This window comes from Oryctolagus cuniculus, chromosome 12 (genome assembly GCF_964237555.1).
Source record: "Oryctolagus cuniculus chromosome 12, mOryCun1.1, whole genome shotgun sequence".
Classification (NCBI taxonomy): Eukaryota; Metazoa; Chordata; class Mammalia; order Lagomorpha; family Leporidae; genus Oryctolagus; species Oryctolagus cuniculus.
Window position 1 is genome coordinate 23,775,031 of NC_091443.1, and position 26,786 is coordinate 23,801,816.

The following is a 26,786-nucleotide window of genomic DNA, read 5'->3' on the forward strand; positions in this document are numbered from 1 at the left end:
GCAGGTACTACAACATCTCATTCACCAGGAAGGTTAACCACCTGAGAAGACTGGATATCAAACACCAGAACCCAGAAGAGCTTTGTTTACTCTTTGGGTCCATTTTGTTTCCCCTAAAAATATTTTACCACTACTCTAAAAGTGCCTACACCCTTTACTTCCTTCTTCTCTCTGAAGAACTTACTTAAGCCTCAAATATTTTTATATTTTATATGGCCCTATGACATATACATGTTGATAAATTTGTATGCTTTTTCTCCTTTTGATCTATTGCCAGTTTACTGAGTGGATTTAAAGACTCAAACCTCCCATGGGGTGGGGAGAAATTCCTTCAGTCCTGCAGTTCTGGCATGGTCAGCAGGTATTCCAAAACCTCTGCTCCTCTAGAGGCTGTAGTTGGGAGAGCCGAGAACCTGACAAGCTGAGCCAGCAAACAGGTAAGGAATTCCTTACAGGTCTTTGCCCTGGGTCTCTCTGCCTTTGGAGTCTGGTCAAACAAGAGGTAAGTCTGTCTTTTTCCTTTCATTGTCTTTCAGCTGACTAGATGACTGAACCCTCAGAGAAAAAGTCTGAACTTCCCTACAGCTGCTAAGGAAAAGCTGCTCTGGAGAAAACTGTGCAAACTTGGAACGTATTTATTCAAGAAAGAGTTACTGAACAGCCACTGGGTGCCAGCCATTATTTCAAACCAGGGGTGGGGAACATCTGGTCTGCAGGCCATATAAGGCCCACAAAGCTATTCGGTCTGGCCCTGCCAATGGCAAACACAGGTGGGACTCAAAATCCAGTCAGTCTACAACAGACTAACTTTTAAGTTGATAATTTTGTATGGCCTGTTAATGATGTTATAAATATTCAAAGGGCCCCTGATATAAAATGTTTCCTCACCCCTGTTTTAAATAAAAGGGATAGAAAAATGAACAAAGTAAACAAGGTAACTATTTTCCATTTATGTTTTAGAAAGGAGAATAAAATAAGTGTGCAAAGGAACAAATAATGTTGGCTCCTGATAAATGATATGAAGAAATAAAAGAGGGGACAGACAACAATAATCTGAAAGGAAGATAATCTTAGCTGAGTGATTAAGAATGCCAGTTTTGAACAAAAGTGACTTCTGCCTGAATGCAGAGACGCCATCACAGACACGTATCTGTAGGAAGTACAATATAGGCAGAGGGAGCAACATATACAAAGTCTGTATGGCTGAAACAAACTTAGTAAGTGTTTTTGGTGAGGAACTGGACAGCAAAAACCCAAGTGGCTGGAATAGGAAGAGGAGACTGTTGGAGGTAGGAAGTCAGAAAGATAGGTACAGGCCAGGTCATGTAAGGCCTTAGGAGTCACACTGCCTCTGCCTCTTAAGCTCCACACCCCACCTCTGTTTTCTTTATAAGATAGGAATAAGACCACCTCAAGGAGAAAAAGTCTTTTCCTACTCTCTGTTCTCATATACCACTCACCACCTAATTCACTACTTCATTGCTGGTCACCAAAATGTGTTAGGATTTCTCCAGCACACACCACTGGAATGTCCTGTAATTTAACTCTACTTGGATATGCTGTTAGATGGCCCTCAACACTTCTGCCCACTTTAGATGCCAACTGCAGATCCTAGGTTGTCACTTATACTTCTGAGTGGCTAACATCTGGAGTTCCAACTACCCCTCCCTAAATTAATCTGTTTGGACATCTCACAGAACCCAGGGCGAACCTCTAGTTTACTACAAAGGATGCTAATGAACACCAGATGGGTGAGATATACATAGGGCCAGGTACAGGAGAGGAGGCCGAGGAGCTTCCACACCCTCTCTGCCACCCCCACATGTTCAGCAATCTGGAAACACCCTCAAATCCATCCTTTAGGGTCTTCATGGAGGCTTTGTTACCGAGGCATGATTGCCATCGGTGGGCAACTCGACCTTCAGCTCCCTCTCCTCCCCAGAATCTGGAGATGGGATGGGGCTGAATGTCCCACTCTCTGTAATCATGCCTGGGTCTTTCTGGTGACCAGCCCTCATCCAGAAGCTATCCAGGAGCCCCTAGCTACCTATTATTTTATGAACATCCAAAAGACATCACTATGGAGTTTCCAAGAGTTTTAGGAACTAGGTCCTAGGAACCAAGGCAAAGAACAAACATACATGTGTTATTATTATCATAGTATCACAGACCACTGTAGAGAATTTCTGTGAGACAACGTGAAAGGTAACCAACAATTCCTGGTGCACAGTGGGTACTGATAGGCTCCTTAGGTTCCCTTTCCTGATAAATTGCTCAAATGGAGGATAATGGATAGAAGAAAATTCTTAAATGAAAAAAATCAACAGAAGTTAGTTTCAGATAACAAGGAATGCAGAAACATGAGAGTACTCCAAATTTAAATCTCACTCAATGAGGGAATGTTAACAATGGCAAATTTGAAAGAAACGCAGAAGTAGGGGTTGCAAGTGAGAAGAGAACTGATACTGTTTAAGATACTGTCTTCCTTATCGCCAGTGTATAGGCAATGACACCAAATTAAGACAAGCTCTCCTAGACAAGTGACTGTAAAAATGTATGTACACACTTTCAATATCCACATATCTACATCCCCACTCCTAATGCCACATATACACTTTTATGACCGAGTCACCGCTCAACCACATTGTCAATCAACAATAAAAACGTTCCTGGTTTAATGGGGGATAAACGTCCCTTTGTTAATGGGTTAGCACTTGGCTTTTATTGATCAAAAGGGTAAGAAAAGGGAGAGGCAAGATATTTATAAACTTAGCTATGTGACTAGCTATTTCAAACATCATATGGACTTCATATTATAAATAGGTGAAATAACATTTTCTAAACCTTTACACAAATAAACATAACTCTACCTATATGACATCTTAACACTGACAGCCCATGTGTATATATCACCTGGTAAATTTGTTGATGGCAATACCACAACCCTTACTGAATAAAATCTTAGTATTGCTTTATAGACCATATTAACCCATTTATACAAATTATGGCTTATTTCATCTAATCAGCCTCTAGCACAGTATCAGAAAATAGAATATTCTCAGCACACACTTCTTTTTCTCTTTACATTCCTTTTTTTAAGTAAAAGTTCAAAGACCTATATGATCTAAAGAGAAGAGAGGAGAGAAAGCATTTACAGTCTCCCATCCACTGCAATGGCTAGAGCTAGGTTAGGTTGAAACCAGGAGCTGGGAAGTCAATGTGCATTGCCCAAATGGGTGGCAGGGACCCAGCTACTTGGGCCATCATCCACTACCTTCCAGGGTCTGCATTAACAGGAAGCTGGAATCAGGGGTAGAGCGGGGACTTGAAATCAAGCATTCTGAGAGGACTGTAGGTGAAGGCCAAATGACTACCCCTTTTTCTTAAAGCATTGTTTAGTAAGGGCCAAATTTTGAATGCTTTTTAATTTTTAGTGACTATTCATCCATGCTTAAGAATGTATCTGGGGGCTGGTGTTGAGGCATAGCAGGTAAAGCCACTGCCTGCAGTGCTGGCATCCCATATGGGCGCTGGCTTGAGGCCTGGCTGCTCCACTTCCGATCCAGCTCTCTGCTATAGCCTGGAAAAGCAGTAGAAGATGGCCCAAGTCCTTGAGCCCCTGCACATGCGTGGGAGACCTGGAAGAGGCTCCTGGCTTTGGATTGGCACAGCTCCAGCCATTGTGGCCACCTGAGGAATGAACTAGCAGATGGAAGACCCTGCTCGCTTGCTCATTCTCTCTCTTTCTGCCTCAGCCTCTCTGTAACTCTGCCTTTCAAATAAAATAAATATTTTTAAATATGTATCTGTTATTTAGATTATTTCTAAAAATTCAACATAAAAGCAATATAAACTTGCCATTAAAACATTGTTCACAGGATAAGGATATGAAATCAAATTTTCAAATGCAAATTTAAGAAATATTCTTACCTTTGATTCGAGGTAGACATTTGCAGATGACATTTTTGTAATTTTGCATATGTAACTAACTAAAGAGATGGCACAAATAATAAACAGGCTATCATTAATTAATGCTCGAACAAACACAGTCCATTTCAACTGATTTTCTGGAACATCTCCATGGACTAGCATGGCACAAGTCAAGTTCACTACTAAAAAGAGAAGGCTTGCCAGTATAAAGCCCAGATGCAGTAGAATTCTGAAAGAAAAAAAAAGTATTAGATACTTATAAAACAAATAAAATTAAAACTAATGAGAAATTTAGCTCTGAATTAGTATGCTGTTTCAGGTAAAAAATTCCTTCACTTTAAAATGTTTTTAATTTCACTAAACACAAATATAACACTCTCAGAATTATCTGTACTGTTTTAAAATCACATAGATTTTTAAGCATCAACTCAGAAATAACCTCATGAGAACTTGAACTCAGTTGCCTCTACCAGGAAGAGTAATACAGGACTATTTCTAACACCATTTCAAATAATCCCTTAATGTTTCATTTATATAACCATCAAGCATATTTTCATTGACCCTTTAATCTGAGAATTATCAGGCTTTTATAATTTTCTTAGAAAATTCATATATTGTACTAAAATTATCAATATTAAGATGCAAGAGAAACATTTTTAAACATTGTTCAATCTTATGAACTCTGATTATCCATAGCAAATGCTGATTTCAAAGTTAACTGAACAACAGCAGGATAATATAGGATGTTTTAAGCACTCCTTAATACCCCAGCCTCTATGAAGCTACACATTCACCACACATCCAGAGCAACTCTGACATAAAATGCCTATCTCCATAAGAAAAAATAGATCTCATAAAAACTCTTCAGTAAAAAGGAAGAAGACCACAATTTCAGAGGAATCTGAAAATTTTTAGTACAAAAGACATTTTGTGAAAAGTTTATACTTCAATATTTGCTACTTTTTAAAAGATTTGAAAGTTAGAGTTAGAGAGAGAGAGAGAGAGAGAGAGAGAGAGAGAAGTCTTCCATCCACTGGTTCACTCCCCAGATGGCCATAAAGGCCAGGGCTGAAGCCAGGAGCCAGTACCTTCTTCTGGGTTCTACACATGGGTAGCACGGGCCCAAATACCTGGGCCATCTTCCACTGCTTTCCCAGCACATTACCAGGGAGCTGGATCAAAGTGGAACAGCTGGAACATGAACCAGCATTCATATGGGATGCTAGCATTGCAGGTGGTGGCCTAACCCACTATGCCACAATGCTGGCCCCCTGCTACTGTCTTTTTAAAAAACAGACATTGCCACTGCAAGTTTTTTAAACAACATTGCTACTGCAAGTTTTAAAAAATGGTGACAGAGCTTCATATATTAAAAAAAGGTATTGTTCAGTACAGTTGAATGGAGAGAACTATCAGCTGCTTAACTACTTCATTTGAGGCACTCTAACACTTGATTTCCTGTATTACTGCTAAGGCCCCTTCAACAACCACTTCCTTCTATTTTAAGAAGTCTACTCTTTAAAAAACTAGATGGTTTTTAGATACTCAGCTCTAATGTTAATGAACTAATAAATACTTTTATAAAAAATTAGACACTCATGGAACTTACTTGTGTCTGTCAAGTTCAGTGGCACATCTGACTTTACATATGACCTATAGAGGGCATAAAAAGAAAGCTTTAAACACATGTAACACAGTGTCTTCAATATGCTTTGACTTTGTGCTTTAAAGTGATACAATTATAAATAATGATAGCAAATTAAGTTCAAGTGTTAACTGCTGAGCTATCCTGTCACAAAACTGTACAGCTTTCCAAAGACTTAAAACAGTAAATTAGTAACTTTAGCCTTTTGTTTTAAAGATTTGAAAAGTTGTCATCAACACACACATACACACACCAGAGGAGAGAGAGAAAGAGAATGAATTTTGATCTTCTATCTACTGGTTCATTCCTCAAATGGCCACAATGGCCAGGGCTGGGCCAGGCTGAAGCCGACAGCCAGGAACATCATCTGGGACTCTCACATGGATGGCAGGGGCCCATGTATTTGGGTCATCTTCTGTTGCTTTGTCAGGCACATTAGCGGGGAGCTGGATATGAGATGCAACAGTCAGGACTTGGATGGGCGCTCTTAGGGAATATGCTGGTGTCACAGGTGGCAGCTTAACTTGGTATGCCACAACAGCCCGTTTTACTCTTAAACTTAACTTTATACCTTTAAAAATTTAAGCAGAATTAATTCAATTGAAAGATTCATCCAGCTTTTACTATGAGCCAGACATTGTGCTGGATGGCTAGCCACCTATCCTAAACCTCACTGTTATTCAGGTTTTGATCTAAAACAGAACTTCTCATTTAAGCATGAAAATGGCTGAGTACCTCCAAGGATTATTTTCCCCTATGATGAAATGTAGTAAAAGGACCCAAGGGCCTAAAAGTGAACACAAATAAGCATGTATCAAATTTAGCAAACTTCCTTCAAAAACGTCCTTGCAAATGGCAGGTGCTCAAATATTTGTTGAATAAAGTTAGGCAGGTAGGTAAGTTCAATACGAAATAAGCACGGTACATTCTGAAAACATAGTGAGAAAGATCTCAAGTCCTTACTAGTGAACTTGGACTTTATTCCATAGAAAGGAAGATATTGAACATTTTCACAAAGCTCTCCAAAAAAAGCAGTTTCACTCATCTGACATTAATAGGTTACAGCAGAGAAATTACAGGATAAAAAGACTAGTTAAAACACTGAAACAGAGTATCAACTTTGGAGACCTGGAAAGAGGAAAGTATAAAAGAAATATTTGAAAAAAACAGTGTAGTTACTTGATAACTTACTGATTTCATTCATTTACTGATCATCTATTAATGCCACACTCTGTAAAAGCTGTCATCGATTCATAAACAACACTATCCACCCTCAAGGAGTTCAGTGTAGGGAAGAAAGAGACAAACCATCTATTTGACACAATGTGATATAAATGCAAAAGATACTATCACCAAATCCAGGAAGGCAGAAACACTAAGGGTCACAAAGGGGTCAGATATGAAGGGTAAGTGGGGGGAAAAACCATGCAGAGTTAGTGAGGACTTCTCAAAGGATGTCACATTTGAGCCAGCTTATGAGGCAGGTGAATGCTCAGGCATTTGGCTGTAATGTTCTGGGGTTAACACTACCACCACCTGCCAGAGGCCTGATGTAATGGAAGAGTTAAAATATTATTCTTTTTTACTTACTTTATTTATTTGAAAGGCAAAGTTAGAGAGAGGGAGAGATAAAGAGGGAGAGAAGGAGAGAAAAAGAGGGAGAAAGAGAGGAAGAGAGGGAGAGAGAGAGGGAGGGAGAGAGAGGGAGAGAAGGAGAGAGGGAGAAAGGGGGAGAAAGGGAGAGTGAGAAGGAGGGAGGGAGACAGGGAGAAAGGGAGAGTGGGGGAGAGGGAGGGAGAGAATGAGAAAGAAGGGGAAAGAGGGAAGGGGAGGGAGAGTGAAAGTGAGGGAGAGAGTGAGGGAGAAGGAGAGAGGGAGAGAGAGGGAGAAGAGGGAGAGGGAAGGAGGAAGGGAGAAGGGGAGGGAGGAAGGGAGAAGGAAAGAAAAGGAGGGAGGAGAGAGAGGGGGGAGAGAAAGGGAAGGAAGAGAGGGAGAGGGGGAGGGAGAGGGGAGGGGGAGGGGAAAGGGGGAGGGGAGAGAGACTTCTACCCATTGTACTGATCACATGGCTGCAATTGCTGAAGCTGGGCCGATCTGAAGCCAGGAACCAGGAATTTCTTGCAGATCTCCCACATGGGCCCAAGCACTTGGGCCATCTTCAGCTGCCTTCCCAGGTGCATTAGCAAGGAGCTGGATTGGAAGTGGAGCAGCTGGGATCCAAACTGGTACCCATATGGGATGCTGGCGCTGAAGATGGCAGCTTAACCTGCCATGCCACAGCACTAGCCCCAAAATATTATCCTGTCAACCTCTAAATTATACCACTTTTATCAGTCTCAGCTCCATTCATGACCACAGTGGATATTACAACAGCCTTTTAATTGGTTTCTCTGCTTCTATTCTGAATTCCATCTAAATTTTTAGATGTTCATTTTATATTTTTCCTTTATTTCCATATCTATGTGACTTACTTAAGAATTGTGGTACAACATACATAATGTAAAATTTACCATGTTAAGTGTATGATTCTTTGGCACTGAGCACATTCCCATTGCTGTGCAACCATCACTCTCCAGAACATTTTCATCCTTCCCAACTGACTCTATACCATTAAAAGATGACTTTCCACGCCCCTCTCTTAGCCTCTGGCAATTACCATTCTATTTTCAGTCTCCTTGAATTTGACTACTGTACTCTAGATATCTCAAATAGGTAGATTCACACGTTTGTCCTTTTGTGACTGACCTCCCTTAGCAGAAAGTCATCAAGGTTCATTCATATTGTAACGTGTCGGAATGTTCTTCCTTTTTAAGGGTGAATGAGATTCCATTGCATGCATATACTATGTTTCATTTATCCATGCACCTGCTATTGGACACTTGGGCAGGTTCTACTTTGGGGCCATTGTAAATAATGCTGCTATAAACGTTAGTGTTTTACACCTGAATTTAAGAAATCATGGTGCTCCTCCACCCTTAAGTACTTCAATACACATACCCTTAAAAAAAGGAAATTCTCGTATGTACAAAAAACAAAAATGACACAACTGAATACTGACACTATTATGTAAATTTCAGACCTTATTCATATTTTACCAGTTGTACCAACAATGTTCTTTATGGAAAAAAATTCAAGATCACACATTACATATAGATTTGTGTATTTCACCTCCTTTAAACTTTCTCTTTCCTTTGCCTTTCATGATATTCACAATTTTCAGAAGCACAGACCAGAGATCTTATAGAATGCTTCTCAGTCTGAGTTTATCTGATATTTTCTATGATCAGACTCACATCATGCCTTTTGGTAGGAGTACCACAGAAGTGATGCTGCTGGTTTCTTCTTCGTGCATTAATTATATTGTAATATATTAAAAAGCTCAACATGTTCAGTCATTTGTCGCATTACTGTGATAACTTAATCAGCTGGCAAGGTGGTATCTAATAGCATAGGAGTTTCTCAGTTTTTTTTTTTTTTAAGTTTATTTATTTGAAAGACAGAGTAACTGAGAGAGAATGGGAATGTCTTCCATCTGCTGGTTTACTTCCTAAATGCCCAAAACAGCCAGATTTGGCCAGGTTGAACTCAAAATCCAGGAATTCCATCAGGGTCTCTGATGTGGCACAGATTGAAATATATGAACCATCACTTGTGGCTATCCAGCATGCCCATTAGCAGAAGGCTGGATCAGAAGCAAAGAAGCTGGAACTCAGTCCAGGCACTCCCACATGCGATGTGAGCATCCCAAGTTGTGGTTTAACCTGCTGCACAATACCCACTTCTCCATTGTTAACTGTTTTCTCCACAGCAATGAATATTTACAGCTGATGTAAACATCTTTTATTGTTCAAGTTATTACTTATTAGTTTTAACATCAATGATTCTTATGGGAATAAATTATTTTTATGATGGAGCCCCTTCTTTTTGGAAAACAAACCTATATCTACTATTCTAGGAAAACATTTTATTATTTAGCCCCAACCTCTCATACTTGTATTCTTTTATTCTCACTTTCAATCTCTTGGTCTGGTCATTCTGAAATATTTATAACTCTCTAAATAAAGGGTTCAATGTCATTTTCAATCCTTTGTATGTATTTGTACTTTAAATAGAATATGCTTTTTTAAAAAAAAGATTTATTTATTTATTTGAAAGTCAGAGTTACACAGAGAGAGGAGAGGTGGAGAGAGAGAGAGAGAATCTTCTATCCGCTGCTTCACTCCTCAATTGGCTGCAATGGCTGGAGCTACGCCAATCTGAAGCCAGGAGCCAGGAGCTTCCTCTGGGTCTCCCATGCAGGTACAGGGCCCAAGGACTTGGGCCATCTTCTACTGCTTTCCCAGGCTATAGCAGAGAGCTGGATCAGAAGTGGAGCAGCTGGGTGTTGAACTGATGCCCATATGGGATGCCAGCACTGCAGGTGGCAGCTTAACCCACTATGCCACAGCGCCAGCCCCTAGAATGTGCTTTCACGGTCATGTAACAAACTCAAATTCATCCTTCAAGACTTTACTGGAGTGTCATAGTTTATACTGTCAGATTAAGCGCCTTAGGCACTTAGGGAAATAAAAATGTCTCTGCATCTTTGCGTTACTAATCATACTCAGTGGCATTTGTTTATAAACTTCTTTCTCTCTGGAGAGAGACTATAACTTAGAGTTAGCCACAGTGCCTAGCATGAAGCCTGGTTCATAGTAGGCTTTCAGAAAGTGTTAGTGAATTCATGTCAAGATAAGCACTTTGATGAGGTGCTGCAGTGTGTGGGAGTGTGTGAAATACAGCAGAAGGTGAAGCTGGAGGTCTCTAGAAGAGATAAGTTAGCTCCGAAAAAGACGACACATATTTTTCAGTCAACAAGAAAGAAAAGACAGTTAGGAAAAACTTGTGGGACTCTTCACAGAAAGTATACCTCACAATCTTCTTGCTAAAAAAAAAAAAAAAAAAGAAAAAAAAGAAAAAAAAAGAAATTCGGACATGGTGCATGATACAGAGAAAGCTGAGAAAATTCAGTAGAAGGAGTCTTTTTGTTGTTGTTGTTTTTCTTAGAACAGCAAAAGGCAAGGTCATCTCCTGGGAAGGAATGTTAGGTGTAACCACTTGGAATATGAGAAACATCTGAACACATAAATAGAAGGTTTATAAAAGAAATTGATATGCAGGGAGATCCAATCAGAGTTGGGCAGTTGATAGTAGACATGTACCACTGGCAAAATTTCTTGATTTTAAAATTGAAACAATCTAACAGAAAAATGGATGGAACTATAAAAAGTTCAAATAACTGGGTTGAGTTTTTCATGTAATACTTCAGAGCTATAAAATGTGAGAACTATTGTAGAGAAAGAACTTACTCTGCAGGGTGAACTAGTTCAGCACAGCACAAAGTCAAGGGCTGGCACTCTGACTTCTAGAATAGGAGAATGCAGTGGGGAAAGCGGGAGAGGAACAGTGATGAAAGTTTAGGGGAAAGGTGGAAAACAGAAAAAGGAGGGATTCCAGATATTTAAGGGAAATGCAAGGTAGTAGTCACGAAGAATAAATAGGTCTCAAGGGGTGTTCCGTGATGTGTGCATGCTACTGCGTGGCTCAAACAGAAATGAGGGTTTCAGAAGTCTGAGAAACAACTGAACTGAGACATTGGATGGGTTATCAATACGGGCTTTGAAAAAGATCATACATCACAGGAGACAAGGCAAGAAGGGTTCAAGTGCTGATTCATCCAGGAAGGTGGAGGTATCACAGCCAATGATGACCTAATCAGATGGCACACATTTCAGAGAGATGATGATGGTACAAACATCACTAAGTAGTAGTGAGAAGCAAAAAAACAGGCTGATTGCTCTTTCCACAAAAAGCACCAAGTATCATCTGGATAAACCCAGATTTCAGTGAAAGCATTTAAAAGGATCAGATAAAGAAGAGAAAGGAGATACAGTGTAGGGGTAATCTCTGAAATTACAAGTCACGTGATAATGAGTGTCTGAGAGGGAGCTGGGCTGGATAAGGAGAGAACGAAAGGTCAATTTCATCTCTGCTTCCCAGAATATGTTAGAACGTATTATACCCAGATGCTTCAATCAATAAATGATAGTAAAATTAGTAACAATGATCTGGTACTAATGGACTCCAAGTATTTTACAGAATATAACTAATAGGACAAGATCCTGAATAACAAAAATAGTAAACAAAATTATTTGTTATGATAGTGAAGATAATGAAAAATAAGCACATGCTTTATGCATAATTTTCAATGCTCAGAAAGCAAATAACATACATATAAATGACTTGCTGACGTTAATTTATATCAGAGGGGCCACATCTTTCTAGATCTTTCTTAATACTAGACAAACTGAATAAAGGGGCCACTGAAAGAGGGATATTATGCTTAGTGAAGCCAGTCCCCAAAACACAAATATCATGCTTTCCCTGATTTGTGACAATTAACAGAGTACAAAATTGTATGTACATGAGTGAAATTGACATTGTGAGATTTGATTATTGTTTATAGCCCTCATCTATACTCTTGAGAAACAATGGTTTTTCTGTTTACTACTTGTTGAATTATTTGGTGGAGGGTTAAGTTTGTGATTATAAAAAAAAAAAAACTGAAAGCATGTCATTGTAAAAACTAAAAGAAAAATAAGAGTAGTAGTAGTAGGGAGGCTAGGAGTGAGGGAGATTGCATATTGTGGGAAGTATCATTATGCTTTTAAAATTGTATATATGGGCCAGCACTGTGGCACCGTGGGTTAAAGCTCTAACCCGAAGTGCTAGCATCCCATATGGGTGCCGGTTGGAGTCCTGGTTGCTCCACTTCCCATCCAGTTCTCTGCTATGGCCTGGGAAAGCAGTAGAGGATGGCCCAAGTCCTTGGGCCCCTGCATCGGTGTGGGAGACCCAGAAGAAGCTCCTGGTTTTGGATCGGCTCAGCTCCGGCCAATGCAGCCATTTGGAAGTGAATCAGCGGGTGGAAGACCTCTCTCTCTCTGTCTCTACCTCTCTACCTCTGCCTTTCAAATAAATACATCTTTTTTTAAAAAAAAAAACTGTATATATGAAATGAAAAAAAGTTACTGAAAAAAATTAAATGCAAAAAAAGAGAGGAATGAGGGAGAACTGGAAGTATGGTTATCTTAGAATTGTATCTATAAAATACAGGATACCTGTTATCTTTATGTTAATGAAATTTTTTAAAAAAGTCTTAAGAACTGTCAGGGTTGATGGATAGCAAATATTTCTCATCATATAACCCACTTATCTCATATACAAACTCGCAGTCCCTAATTTAGAAAATATTGATTTTTGAATCAATGAATATTATTACTAGCATATTCAATTTTGTTTTGTAATATTTGACCCACAAATAACTTCTCTTACGTGATCTTTCCATTTTAAAATAAAATGCAGACTTTTATATTTTGTCTTGTTTAGTTCTTCAAAGGGAAGATGAGAGTGCTGCAAATATATTTTGTGAACATTATTTCATGTAAATTTAATACAAGTATCCCAGGATTTGAGGATAGTGTCCCTGTATGAGTATTTTTTGTCCTTCACAAATTTGTATGTTGAAATACTGGTGTGATCCTGTTAAGAGATGGGGCCTTTGGGAGGTGCTTAGCTTCTAAGATGGAACCTTCATGAATTGGTTAGTACCCTTATAAGAGAGACTCCACGGAGATGCCTCACTACCGCCATGTGAGGACATGGGGAAAAGGCACTGTCTGTGAACCAGAAAGTAGGCCCTGGCACCAAATGAGCTACACCTTCATCTTGGACTTTGCAGCCTCCAGGATGGTGAGAAACAGTTTTTGTAGCTGAAGAGCTCTCTAGTTTATGGTACTTTGTAAGGTTCCCTGAAAGGACGGAGACATAAGGTTTATTCCGGAGCAGTGTATCATTTATCTTCCCTATAGCATGTATACCATGTTGCATGGAAGATGGTAGGTACTGAAATACCTAAAGAACAGAGGATTTTATATAGAATTTATTATTGTCCAGTTAATTTTTCTACTTTTTAAATTTAAAATAGCAAATTTACTGGCAAAAATATTGTGGTCATCTGGGGAGTGAACCAGAGGATGAAAGAGCTCTCCCTCTCTTTGAAACTTCCGCCTTTCAAAGAAATAAAATTAATCTTTAAAAGAAATTAGCTAAAGAAAGAGCACAGAACTTTAAGAAAACATTGATTAAGCACTTTCACTGAGAGACTGAAGGCTGGAAAAACAGAGTATGATTAATAAGCAATGAAAGACGGCAGCTGTAATTGAATTATTATAAAAAGTGGGTTCACAGGGATTTGAAATATTCAATTGCATCTTATTTTAGAAAGCAGATGATCTTCATGCTCTAAACACACTGAACTTTGATTAGTTTTAACATGTATATCTTTAATAACTCCCATATCTCAAAGATAAAATTCAGCGCATTAGATTTCAGAACTATGTAAAACAAAGTTTTTTTTTTTTTAATTACCAAATTCCAGATGGCTTTATTAGTGTCAAACCGTTATAAAGAATTAAAGGGGTCTTGGATATCATGGAGGCCATTTTGCAAATTGAACCACTGTCTTCAAAAAGTAGTGACACAGCAATTTCAATTAATCCTATAGAGCAGAACTTGGACTAGAATTTAGGTCCCCGGGCTTTTAGTGCAGGGTTATTGCTGGATTCTATCACCTTAAACATATTCCTTAATATACTTAATAAGACTGCAAGGATACTTAATTTTTAAGTTTGACTTATGCTGTGGCATAGCGGGTACAGCTGCTGTCTGTGGTGCCAGCATCCCATATGGGCACCGGTTCGAGTCCTGGCTGCTCTACTTCTGAGGAAGATGGCCAAAGTGCTTGCACCCACATGGGAGACCCAGAAGGAGCTCCTGGCTCCTGACTTTGGATCGGCCCAGCTCTGGGCCATTTGGGGAGTAAAACACTCGAGGAAGCTCACTTTTGTGAGTGCACTCGCTTATTCTCATAACTCTGCCTTTCAATTAAATAATAAACAAACCTTTAAAAAGTTTGTCTTTATTTTAAACAAATTAGATGAAAAGTTCCATGTTAAGTTAAAGATTGTGACTTTGGGAAGAAAAAAGAAATATTTCTTTTACATCTCCTTACTTTACCACTAATTAGCTTAATCATTTAAGTCATTAAGCATTGATCACATACACAACAATGTTAGGTGCTGAAGTGCATGCAAAATTTCCTTCAAAAGAAATGTAAAACAGTGACTGACCTACAGTAGTATATAGTAAAACAAAGGAAGGCAGACATTGGTGATATATCCTATGATGCATGGTACTTTTTTCACATTTGGTCAGACCTACAGCACCTTAATTTTTCCATAAGGATACATCACTCAGAGGTTATCTTAACTACTGTTGACAGGCATTAAATGTAATTGTTTTGTCTTATGGAAATTATGAAGACAAGATTTTATTTGCATGTTTTATTACTTAAAGGAAAGTAATGCTTAAGAAGACAGCAGTATAAATCAGATCATGGGTTGCATTTATACACAACAATGTTTTGCATCACTTCTCCAGTTTTATTTTTAATAATACTTGCACTTGTCATTGTTTAAAAAGATTTCTCATTTTGTACTGAAAATTCTCATGATTTGGCAAAGTCATCTTACAGCTGAATTGAATTAATGTAGCTGTCCTCTTTAGATATGTACTGCTTCACTACAGTCACCACTTCTCCCTATTACCTCTCAGGTAACAATGTTAGGCCCCTGTAGGCATTTGAGTTCAGGACATTTGTTTAAAGCAAGCAGGTTTTTCTTGAGAGGAACAGGCAGATAAATAGGAAAAGAAAGTAGGGTAGATAATGTTCTGTTATAAAATTAATTATTCAGGGTCTCTTTCCTCCCTTGATATTTGGGATATAGTCAAAAAACTTCATTCATTCAGTAAATATTTATTGAATATCTAATACATTGGATACCAGTGATACAGCCAGAAGACACTTGGTTCCTACTCCTACAGTGTTTACAGTCTAGTAAGCTCTCATAAAGAAATCCTACAAATATAAAATGGTAATTTCACAAGGACATGAAGGCAAGAAGCATAATGCTCTGCTAGTCTATAATTTGGGAATCTGATCTACTTGGATAGTGGGATGGAGGGTAGCCGAAGATGTGTCACTCTGGAATTAAGAGTTAATTAATCAAAGCAGGAGGAAGGAACATTCCAAGCAGTAGGAACAGAATATGGAAAGGCTTTGTGACAGGCAGGAAATGGCAAGAGCCAAGAGCTGAAAGAACATTTAGTTCTGCAGGGCAAGAAACAAAGAGCACAGCACAAGATGAGGATGGAACTCCCGATACATAGAAGACTTTATCCTAGAGAGTAACTAGACCCAACAGAGGAATCTGGAGGTGGCACCGTTATAATTAGATTTTTGTTTAAAAAGGAAAACTCTGGCAACAGTGTGAAGAAGGGACCTGTGGGTTCAGAGGGTACACACATAAGGCTAATGGACTGGACAAGGGATGACAATAGCCTGAACAAGGTGCTGTGATGGGCAATGGACTTAAGAGATGCTACAAGGTCACAGGATTTGATGGTGGAGTGAATGCGAGATATGAGGAAGCAGGAGCATCAAGAATGATTCACAGACTCCTAAATAACATAAATGGATGGCAGTATTGGGCACTTAAGTTGGCAACAAAAGCAGGGAACCAGGTTTTGTAGGAAACAGGTATGGGATGGGGAGGGAGAAGGAAAGATGATGAGCTCAGTTGGGGAAACACAGAATCTGAGTGCTTCAGATATTATGGGGATGCCAGTCTAGTGTAGAATCTAGAAAACCAAAGCTCTATGGAGCCGTGAGGGTTAGGATCAGGGATACATGTGTGACTCATCTGCTTTTAGGTGGCATGATTCCATCAATATGGATGTCATCACTTGGAAAGAAGAGACCATCTAGGCTTACATCTTTAGAAACATTAACCTGTTAAGGCAAGGTAGAGGCAGATCAGCTGGGATAGAATCTAGAAAGGCAGTAAAAAACTAACATGGGGTGCTATTCAATGTGGTAGCCAACAGAAAAGTGTTAAGGAGAATATGGGGAGTCACCGCTGAGAGATCAGCATAGGTGGGGGCTAAAAAATGCCTACGACTTGTTGATTCCAATGAATGGCATAGGGTAGCTTTTGGCTTTGTCAAGATTCTACTGTATGTTTTCTATTTTATTATGTTTTACATTCATCTCCTTTCATTTGTTTCCTTTGGATTCATCTCATTGCTTTTATAACATAAATTGGACACTTAGCTTGTTGTTTCAGGTTTTAAAAAACTGTTTGCACTTAAGGTTCTAAACTTCTGCATGTCAATGTAGCTGCATCACTCAAGTCATGATATGCAATATTTTAATTAGCACACTCTATTTTCTAAATTCAATCTCACTTCCATCCTTTACACATTTCTTCATTACAGTTTTAAAATTTCTAAGTGAACTTTAACAAATTATTTCTGTTACTAAATTTTAACTTAAAGCTTCATGGGTGAGAAAATGTAGCCTACAAAATAACAATTCCTTGAGACTTAATAGCTAACAATCAACACCACAAGCCATGTACCACTTCAAACATTGAAATGAATTATGTAACTTAACCTTCACAGCAATTTTATAAAGCAGGTACTATCATCATCATTTGAAAAATGGGAAAATAGGCTACCAAAGAAACTTTACATTACACAAAGCTGCACATTTTACATTTCACCCCTACTTTAGTTTTCACTGAGTGAATTGCAAATAGAGCCCTGTACTTTTCCTAAAATCAGTTTCATTGAGGTATAACTCATACAACATACTGCATGTACTGAAAGCATACAATTCTAAGTTACAAGACTTACAACCTATGAAATCATCACAAAATTCAAAGAATTTTTTCCCACTCACTAAATTTCATACTGTCAATTTGTTGTGCATCTCTCCTGTCCCAGACCCTAGGCAACTAGTGATCCACTTTTTGACTATGGTTGCATTGTCTAAAATGCAATATAAATGGAATTACATTAGTGGGAGCTTATTTTTGTGTAGCTTCTTTCATTCAGCACAGAGATTTACGTTGTTCAGGTTTTTTTTTTTTTTTTTTTTGCCAGAGTAATATTCTTGCTAATTTTTTTGCTTATCCACTTTTTAAAAAACATTTTATTTCCAAAGTCAGAGTTACAGAAAGAAGGAGGGAGAGACAGAGAGGTCTTCCATCTGCTGGTTCACTCTCCAGATGTCCACAGCAGCTAGCACTGGACCAGGATGAAGACAGGAGCATCATCTGGGTCTCCTACATAAGTGGCAGGGGCCATCTTCCACTGCTTTTCCCAATACATTAACAAGGCATTGGGTCAGAAGTGGAGCAGCTAGGACATGGTGCTGGCATTGCAGGAGGTGGCTTTACTTTCTACATCACAGTGACAGCCTCTCTATTTTTTTTTTTTGACAGGCAGAGTTAGACAGTGAGAAAGACAGAGAGAAGGGTCTTCTTTCCATTGGTTCACCCCACAAATGGCCGCCACACTGCGCCGATCCGAAGCCAGGAGCCAGGTGCTTTCTTCTGGTCTCCCATGCGGGTGCAGGGCCCAAGTACTTGGACCATCCTCCACTGCCTTCCCGGGCCACAGCAGAGAGCTGGACTGGAAGAGGAGCAACCGGGACAGAACCAGCACCCAAACCAGGACTAGAACCTGGAGTGCCAGCGCCGCAGGTGGAGGATTAGCCTAGTGAGCCGCGGCGCCAGCCTTCTATTCACTTTTGACAGACATTTGAGTTTAATTTAAAGCTACTATGAACATTCACATTCAAGATGCTGTGTGGACATCTAAAACTACGATGGCATAGGTTTTATGACCGGTTTATTCTTTGTTTTCTAAAAAACTGCCAAACTGTTTTCTGAAGGGTTGTAAAAATCTTACAATCCAATCATCAAAGTATGAGTTCCATCTCTTAGTATGCTCAGCCTTTTTAATTATATTCTTGATAGTTGATAGTAATAATTTATTGTGGGTATAAACTTCACTTTCCTAATAACTAATGTTGTTGAGCATTATTTCTTGTAGTTCTTGACCATATATGTATCTTCTCTGAAGCGTCTGTTCAAATCTTTTGCCCACTTTTAGATTTTATATAATTGAAAAAGTTAATATATTCTGGATATGTACATTCTGCCATATATATATTTCATTTATTTCTTCCCAGTCTGTGGCTTCCCTTTTCATTATATCTTGCCAAAGTGTTTTGATAAAGTCTCATTTGTCAGTTATGGTTCATATATTTTTCCCCTACAAAATCTGTCTTCTCTGGGAGTTGCGAAGTGGCCTATTTCCTCATTTCCTTCTACAAGTGTTAGCTTTTACATTTACATCTATGATCTGTATCGAGCAGATTTTAAACTATGGTGTGAGATAAGAATCAGCTTCATTCTTCTTCCCCATAAATGCACCCACGACCATTACATTACCTTTGTTGACAAAATTTTTAACTGCTAAATCACCTTGGTAGCTTTGTAAAATGTTAGTTGACTGTATATATGTGGTTCTAATTCTGGATTCTCCATTCTGCTGTATTGATTTATATGTCTAACTTTCCACTGGTATTACATGTCTTGATTACTGTAGCTTTACGCTCTCTTGAAATCAGAGTGTGGGGCCAGCACTGTGGTACAGCAGGTAAGGCCACTGGCAGCAACCTTGGCATCCCATATGGAGAGTGGTTTGAGCCCTGGCTGCCCCATTTCTGATGCAGTGTGCCTTGCTAGCGTGCCTGGGAAAAGCAGCAGAACATGGCCTGAATGCTCAGACCGCTCCTACCTACATGGGAGACCCAGAAGCTCTTGGCTTCAGATGGGCCCAGCTCCATCTGTTGCAGCCATTTGGGGAATGAAGCAGTGGGCAAAGATCTGCCTCTTCCTAACTCTTTAAATAAATAAGTAAATTTTTTTAAAAAAGGGAGTGTGGTCCTCCAGCTTTAATTTACAAATTATTTTGGATATTCTAAGTTCTTTGTAGCCCCACACTTATATAATAGTCTTGATAACTGCTACCATAAAGTCCTACAGAGATTTTAAGAGGCACTGCATTGACTATATAGGTCAAAGTGGAGAAGAAATGACATCTTAAAAATGTCTTCCAGGGTGTATTTTTCTACTTAGGACTCCTTTAATGTCTCATTTTCTTTTGTAGTTTTCATTGCGAGATATAGTACATTTTTTATTACATTTGCAAAGTGTTTTATTTGGGGACACCACTGTGAATAGAATTTTTATATTTTACTTTCCAATTGTTTTCTGCTAGTATATAAAGTTATATTCCACAAACCTGTTAAACTCACTTATTGTTTCTGGTAGTTTTTTGCTGTGTCTTGACTGTCATGTATCACAAAGGTCAGGTATGGAATTTTCCACTTGTGCAATCTTATCTCACCCTCAAGGTTTCAAATTTTGGATCATTTCAGATTTTTGAATTAGGGATGTTCAACTTGTATACATCACATATTTCTAACATCTGCAATATTTGTAGGTGAGATTCTCTAGTGTGGCTTTTGAATTCATGTTCCATGGATTCCTGTCAAGATTCTGAGTTTGAAGTATATTTCTCTACAGCTGACTCACACTTGGTACTTAGAAGTATTTGAGGTTACTATTGCACAAGAATAATTTTTCATTTTCAAGATGGGTCTCCTCACTTAACCCTAAACTTTTAAGTTTTTTATAAGACAACTTGTTATGAATTCTCAAGGAAGACTTTTCTTCCCCCATTTTGCACTTTTTCCATCCAGAGTCAAGAGAGACACGCACAAATTCCAGTATCAACTTCTGATGACCTGCTTTTTTCCTTGGTTCATCCATTAAAGATGTTACTCTTTGATTTTGGCCTTGTTCTGGCAGGATGAAGTCTCTAATTAGCCCTAAGTATCCTACACTTCCAGCATATAAAATTAAAACCTGGGATGTGGGCTAGCAGGAAGTTGCTGATAACTACCCTCACCCTCAAGACCAACACTGATGTGGAATTTCATCACTCTGCATTCGTGTGTGTGTGTGTGGTTTTGCGCCTTGAGGAACTTCCTTACTTATTAGTCTGTCATACATAGAAAAGATTAACTACTCTCTGCAGCAAGGTTAAGGATTTTTCTGAATTTTTGGTAAGATGGTTCTGGTTCATGCATCTTTAACCTAGAAGTGAGGGTCATCTGCTGAGGATGAGGGGGGAAAAGCAGCAAAGATTTGAAACTGTGTGAAATAGCAAAGCAAGTCAGACAAGCACTGAATAATTAGTGATAATCCAAGGAAGTTTGTGTTGTAGAAAGACATCACTTGGGGGCTGGTGCTGTGGCACAGTGGGTTAAAGCCCTGGCCGGCAGCGCCGGCATCCCATATGGGCACCAGTTCAAATCCTGGCTGCTACACTTCCAATCCAGCTCTCTGCTATGGCCTGGGAAAGCAGTAGAAGATGGCCCAAGTCCTTGGGACCCTGACCCACGTGGCAGACCCGGAAGAAGCTCCTGGCTTCGGATTGGCGCAGCTCTGGCCCTTGTGGCCAATTGGTGAGTGAACCAGCACATGGAAAACCTCTCTCTCTCTCTCTCTCTCTCTCTCTCTGGCTCTTCCTCTCTCCGTAACTCTGTCTTTAAAATCAATAAAATCTTTTTAAAAAGACGTTACTTGATGAGACCTTATGGCAACTGGGCTATACTAGTCTTGTACATGAGATGTAGTAGCTATATATGGCACTTAATAACTTTTTTTTACCAATTTCATTGAGGTTGTGAAGATCCACACTACAAAGTGCTTTGAAAATATTATCCATAAAATTTAAGGCAGTACAATCATTTCCTCTGCCACAGATATGTGTCAAACTCTGGCCTCACAGATGCACACAAAACAGCTTATAATCACAGTTAAAAGTCAAACATGGAACTATACCACTATTTCTAGTAAATAGTAACTGACTCATGTTTTGCAGACTTTTCTATTTAGTACAATTTGTTGAAAACAAATTAGTAGAACACTGATGGTGATGGGCCATTTGGTATGGTATGAAAATGTTTGTCAGGTTGGGCATTTGGTTTAGTAGTTAGACACTGGTTATCATGCTTGTCTCCCACAGTGGGGCACCAGGGTTTAAAAGCCAGCTCTGCTCCTGACTCAGCTTCCTCCTAACAGACACTGGAAAGCAGTGGTGATGGTCCAAGTAATTGGGTTCCTGTCACCCAAATGGCTGAATCGGACTCCGTTCCTCAGCTCCTACTCCAGTAAGGTGCCACTTTAGGCATTTAGGAAGTGGGCCAGTGGATGGGAGCTTTGTCTCTCAACTGAATAAAATACTTGTTAAGCCAAAGACCAGCTGTAACCAAAATTAACTTTGTGACTAGACTAATAAAATCTAAGACAATGTTAGCATTTATAATGTGAAATCCTTTAGACAGAAAATAAAGATTCCAGACAGTATGCAAGTAATTTACCTCAAGTGTTCATCAAAACAGTTAACCTCGTATTACATGACTAAATATTTTCAAGATTTGGGCCTTTTCAGATTTTGATTCAGTAACATACTGAACATTACTCCAGCTGCTATGAGATAAAACTATGATCAACTAAGTTTTTAATCCAAAGCTTTCTATTGGAAATACCTTTGTGGGAAATCAGAATGTAACAAAACCAATGTACCTGTATACTCAGTTGTACATTATTTGTAACACCATCACTATTTGGAAGAATATATCCATCAGCAAATATAATAATAGCATCCATGAATTTAAGAGCTCAGATTTTAAATTTAATTTCCTGGTTTTAGCATTGTGATCAACTTACTATACTTTATTGTGATTAAGCAACTGAGATTGATACTACAAAAATACAAGAAAGATACAAATATGGACCTCAAAGATGAACTTTGATTTTGGCATATATCATAATACTCCTAAGATAAGTACAGTGTCAACTATCAACTGTGAATCCTTTTGTATGCTCTAATGGTAGATAGCATCATTTTTATCATTAAATCTGTTTTAAAGATGAGTCTTCTGTTTAAGTATAGAAATGTGAACCTCTCTCAGGTACAGTTCATGCTTCTGCTGGTCCTGATCCAGTATAAGCTCAGCGGGGGTTTTATATTAGTGTATGTTTTTCTCCCCAGTTATCTGCTTCCAGGAGATTAAATATGACAGGTTGAAAAGCCCAACTGTGGGGCCAGCATTGTGGAACAGCACGTTAAAGTCACTGCCTGGGATGCCAGCATCCTCTATGGGCCTTGGTTCGTGTCCCGGCTGTTCCACTTCCCATCCAGCTTCCTGCTAATGGCCTGGGAAAAGCAGAAGATGGCCCAAGTACTTTGGTCCCTGCCACCCATATGGGTCTAGACCCAGAAGAAGCTCCTGGTTTCAGCCTGACCCAGCCCTGGGTGTTGCAACTATCTGGGGAGTGAATGAACCAGGGGTTAGAAGATTTCTCTTCTGTCTCCCCTTCTTTCTGTGTAACTTTGACATTTAAATAAATAAATCTTTTAAAAAAAAAAGCCAATCTGTTTCAGAAAGGGCTACTTCCTCTTAATTCTATGCAACTGTAGCCATCAAAAAGAAAAAGTGCTTTAGGAAATTCTTAACTTTGCAAGAAGTTTTAGAAGACTGACCAAAATGTGTGCAAAGTATTAATACTTATTTTACCAGCTTTATATATTGATTCATTGTTCTTTATAATGAATCCTTAACATCAGAATGTTTTTAATTAGTGAGAAATAAATAGATGCAACAAATATTTTATAAAAGCCAAAAGTAAAACTGAATTGGTATTTGCGACAATAGTGAAGGGAGAATGATTTGGTAATCAAGAAGCCCAAATATAAAAACAAATACAAGGGCTTTTGGCTAAAAAAATAATTTTGTTAGTCAGACTTTCCCTTCTTTTCTGCTATAATGTGAAAAACTCACTTAGAAAAACAGTAATCGTTGAGAAGTATACTTCCAGTTATCCAGAACTGATAAAATTTGAAGTCAAGTACTCTTAAATGGATTCTTGTGGATGTTCTCTAATGAACAGGGAAGTGATTTCTGGTTAATACACCTGTTTTGTAAACAAATTTCCCAAACAGTTCAAAAATTTTCATTTAATGACAATTATGTTCTAAAATTGGAAGATTATAAAGAACAACCCACATCATTGTTAGCAGACAATAAAAGATAAAAGTTTCAGCCCATCTTCTTTCCAAATTGTATTTTCTAGAACAGTTTCATTACTTTTTTAAAAAGCACATCACACACTCAACAGAGTCATTCAATAGTAGGAATTATAGGTTAAAAAATTTCCTTACTAATCTGGAATATTAGCAATCAAAGTCTGGAAACCTAATCTAGACACTGTATGCTTTATGCTGTAGAAGCCTATTTTTTAGAATTTTGAGTTTAAATATAGCTTTTCCCCCCTACTGTGATAGTATTTAAGCACTCTGCATTCACCTTCAGTTATGAGGTACTGACTTGGAGAGGATTCAGAAGAACCTCCTGGAACACTAGAAATGCTTTGTATCGTAATCTGGGTGGTGGTAACATGGGTGTGTATGTATGTAAAATTTCATCTACCTAGTCCTTTGATGGTATGTTACACCATAAGTAAAGAGTGTTTACCTACTTTATGGGCTGTCCATCAAATATTTAACACTTAATGATTAAGATAATTTGTTTTAAAGTCATTAACGAATAGGGGAAAACCAAGCCACGTGACGTTCATGGAATAAGCGATGCTAGTAGTCACTTTTAAGTAAATTAACTATATCTAAAGCTACAGCAAAGCTTCAAGATGAAAAGTCACTAACACGAGGAATGGTGGTAGGAATAATACTTTTTTTTTTTTATAGTTTCAGTACAAAGAAGTATTATAAGCCCTTACACAACTAAAAGACAACTACCTCAGTAAATGACGTAACTATGGCATGATTATTTGATTTCAGAGTACCCATGCTTTTTATTTACTCTCAAGGTTTTTTGTCACTATATTGCTTGAGTTTCTAAAGGATGGAGAAGGAAAAGGATTAAACTTATATTAGTTTTCTTGAGGATGTAGCTGTTTGAATAGAAAATCCCTCATTCTATTTCCTGTTTATGAAGGGAGCAAATAAGTGGTTTGCATAAGAAACAGAAACACTATACCTCAAGTATTTTTCTACTTTTGCTTGGAACTGTGTTAATTCTCATCACCTCCAAAAGCCTTTGAGAGGATTAGCTGCATGGACCAATATTGTTCTATATTAGTCAGTATTAAGCATATGATGTCACCTTGTTTCCTCCGCTTCTCAAGCTTTTCTTTTCAGGGAAAGAGGGACTTTTTGGAGGGCATTTCTCCAAATACCACTAGCCTGATACACATGATTGACAACCTTGCAATCCCAAACCTGTTTGAAATGGGTCAAATACCTAAGCGCTGCAGAACAATGCAATCCAACCAGCGATTACCCATCGAAGAGAAAGGGGGTGTGATTAGATGCCAGCTATTAAGCAAGTTACGGCACAGTTTGGACGTTTGTTTCTGCAATAGGCACAGGATAAGCAAGTACTTTCTCTCTTAATTAGCTCCAAGAAAGAAAGAAAGAAAGAGAAGCCTAGGCTCCGGGAGCTGGGACCCGTCACCACAGCACGAAGCAACCGGGGCCAACATGAGGGGCTTTCCCGAGGTCCCTGCACCGAGCCCCGGCTGTGGATCCTGATGATGAACCCCGCCCGGCAACTATCGAACGGCCTCGGTGCGAGGCTTCGGGAGCCACAGGAAAGGAGCCGCAGGAGGGAATAGAAGCTTCTAATAAAAGAAACGCAGCAACAATAGCAGAGGCACAGCTCTGCCTGGTGACGTAATGGCTGGCGGCCGGCCAGCTCCGGCAGAGCCGCGGCTGCCTCAGCATCCAGCCTCCCTCAGCCCGCTCCGGCGTCCGCCGAGCTCCCGGGGCTGCCACTTCTTGCGATGCCACTTTCCCGGGGCCATCAACGCCTCCCCTTCGGGGGGCCGGGCCCCCAAACGAAGGGCTGAGGCTTGCTTTTTGTGAGTTGACACAGACACACACGCACACACACACACACACGCACACGCCCGCCGTCCCCCAGCCCCCTGCGAAACCGAGTCTACCACGGTCAAGTTCGGGGGGCTAAAAAAACAAACAAACAAACAAAAAACACCGGCGCTCCCTCTCGGCGGGCCTCAGTTTCCCCAGGCCGGCTGCGAGTCCGCTTCGCCCCGCCTCGCCCCCCCACCCCCCCACCCCGCAGCCGACGGGGGTCCTCGGCGGGACTCGGGGGGCCCCCGGCGCGCCGTCCTCCCGCCTTACCTCCGCCAGGTAGAGGTTGAGCAGACAGAGCGTGGAGAACTGGAGACAGGAGGGGAAGCAGTAGAGCAGCCAGTGGGGGAAGAAGTGCAGGTGAGCGGGCGGCCGGAGCAGGGGCAGGGAGCCGCTGAGCGAGAAGGCGGCGGAGAACAGGGTGGTCCTGAGCGCTGCCCAGAGCAGGCAGAGGAAGAGGCAGAGGCTCTGGTAACTCAGCCGCCGCTCGCGGTACAGGAGCAGGCGCCACAGCTGCAGGTAGGCAAAGGCGAAGAGCGCGGCGTAGAGCAGGGCGTGCAGAACGCTCAGCGCCAACTGCACCGAGCCCGGCACCGCGGCGCCTGAGGCGGCCTCGACGGCGCCGCCGCCGCCGCCGCCGCCCGCGCCGGGCGTCGAGGGCTCGCGGGCGCTCGCGGGGGCGGCGGGGGCCGCCGGGCCCGGCACGGACACCCTCATGAGGGGGCCGCGAGGCGGGCGAGGGAGCGCGGGAAGGAAGGGGCCGGACTCGGAGCCGCCGTCGTCGAGGGAGCCAAGGATTGCCCCGTTACCCCCCACCCACCCCAGCCTGCGACCCCAGGAAGCGCCGTGACAGGACCCGGAGCCCCGCGCAGAGCAGCCGCGGCTGCCCCCTGACACCGCCTCCTCGCCTCCGCACCCCCCACCCCCTCCCCGGGGGTCTCGGCTCCTCCTGCTGCGGCTCGGCTCCGTAGCTGCAAAAAACAACTCTCGGCTGGAGACAATCAGCTGAGAAACCCGAGCATTTGAGGCGCTCGCTCCGCACCGTGGGCTCACGCCGATTGGCCCAGGCGGGCACGCCCCCTGGGCGCCGCGCTCGGAAGGCCACGGGCTGCGGGAACCGTCGCTCGAGGGTCGGGAGATCTGATTGGGCGTTCTCGCTCCCCGTTTTCTCCCT

At 40.5% G+C, this 26,786-nt stretch overlaps 1 protein-coding gene across 1 annotated transcript in view; it reads right to left on the reverse strand.

Annotated features, from left to right (window-relative positions):
- Nucleotides 1-26,622, reverse strand: part of GPR137C (G protein-coupled receptor 137C) — a 70,400-nt gene extending 43,778 nt beyond the window's left edge. Inside the window, exons 1-3 of the mRNA XM_002718247.5 lie at nucleotides 25,883-26,622; nucleotides 5,540-5,583; nucleotides 3,931-4,159 (exon numbers count right to left, since the gene is read on the reverse strand). Coding sequence (XP_002718293.1) covers nucleotides 3,931-4,159; nucleotides 5,540-5,583; nucleotides 25,883-26,329 — 720 coding nt within the window. The 5' untranslated portion in view covers nucleotides 26,330-26,622. The remainder of the gene's footprint in view (nucleotides 1-3,930; nucleotides 4,160-5,539; nucleotides 5,584-25,882) is intronic.
- Between the last annotated feature and the right edge of the window lie 164 nt (nucleotides 26,623-26,786).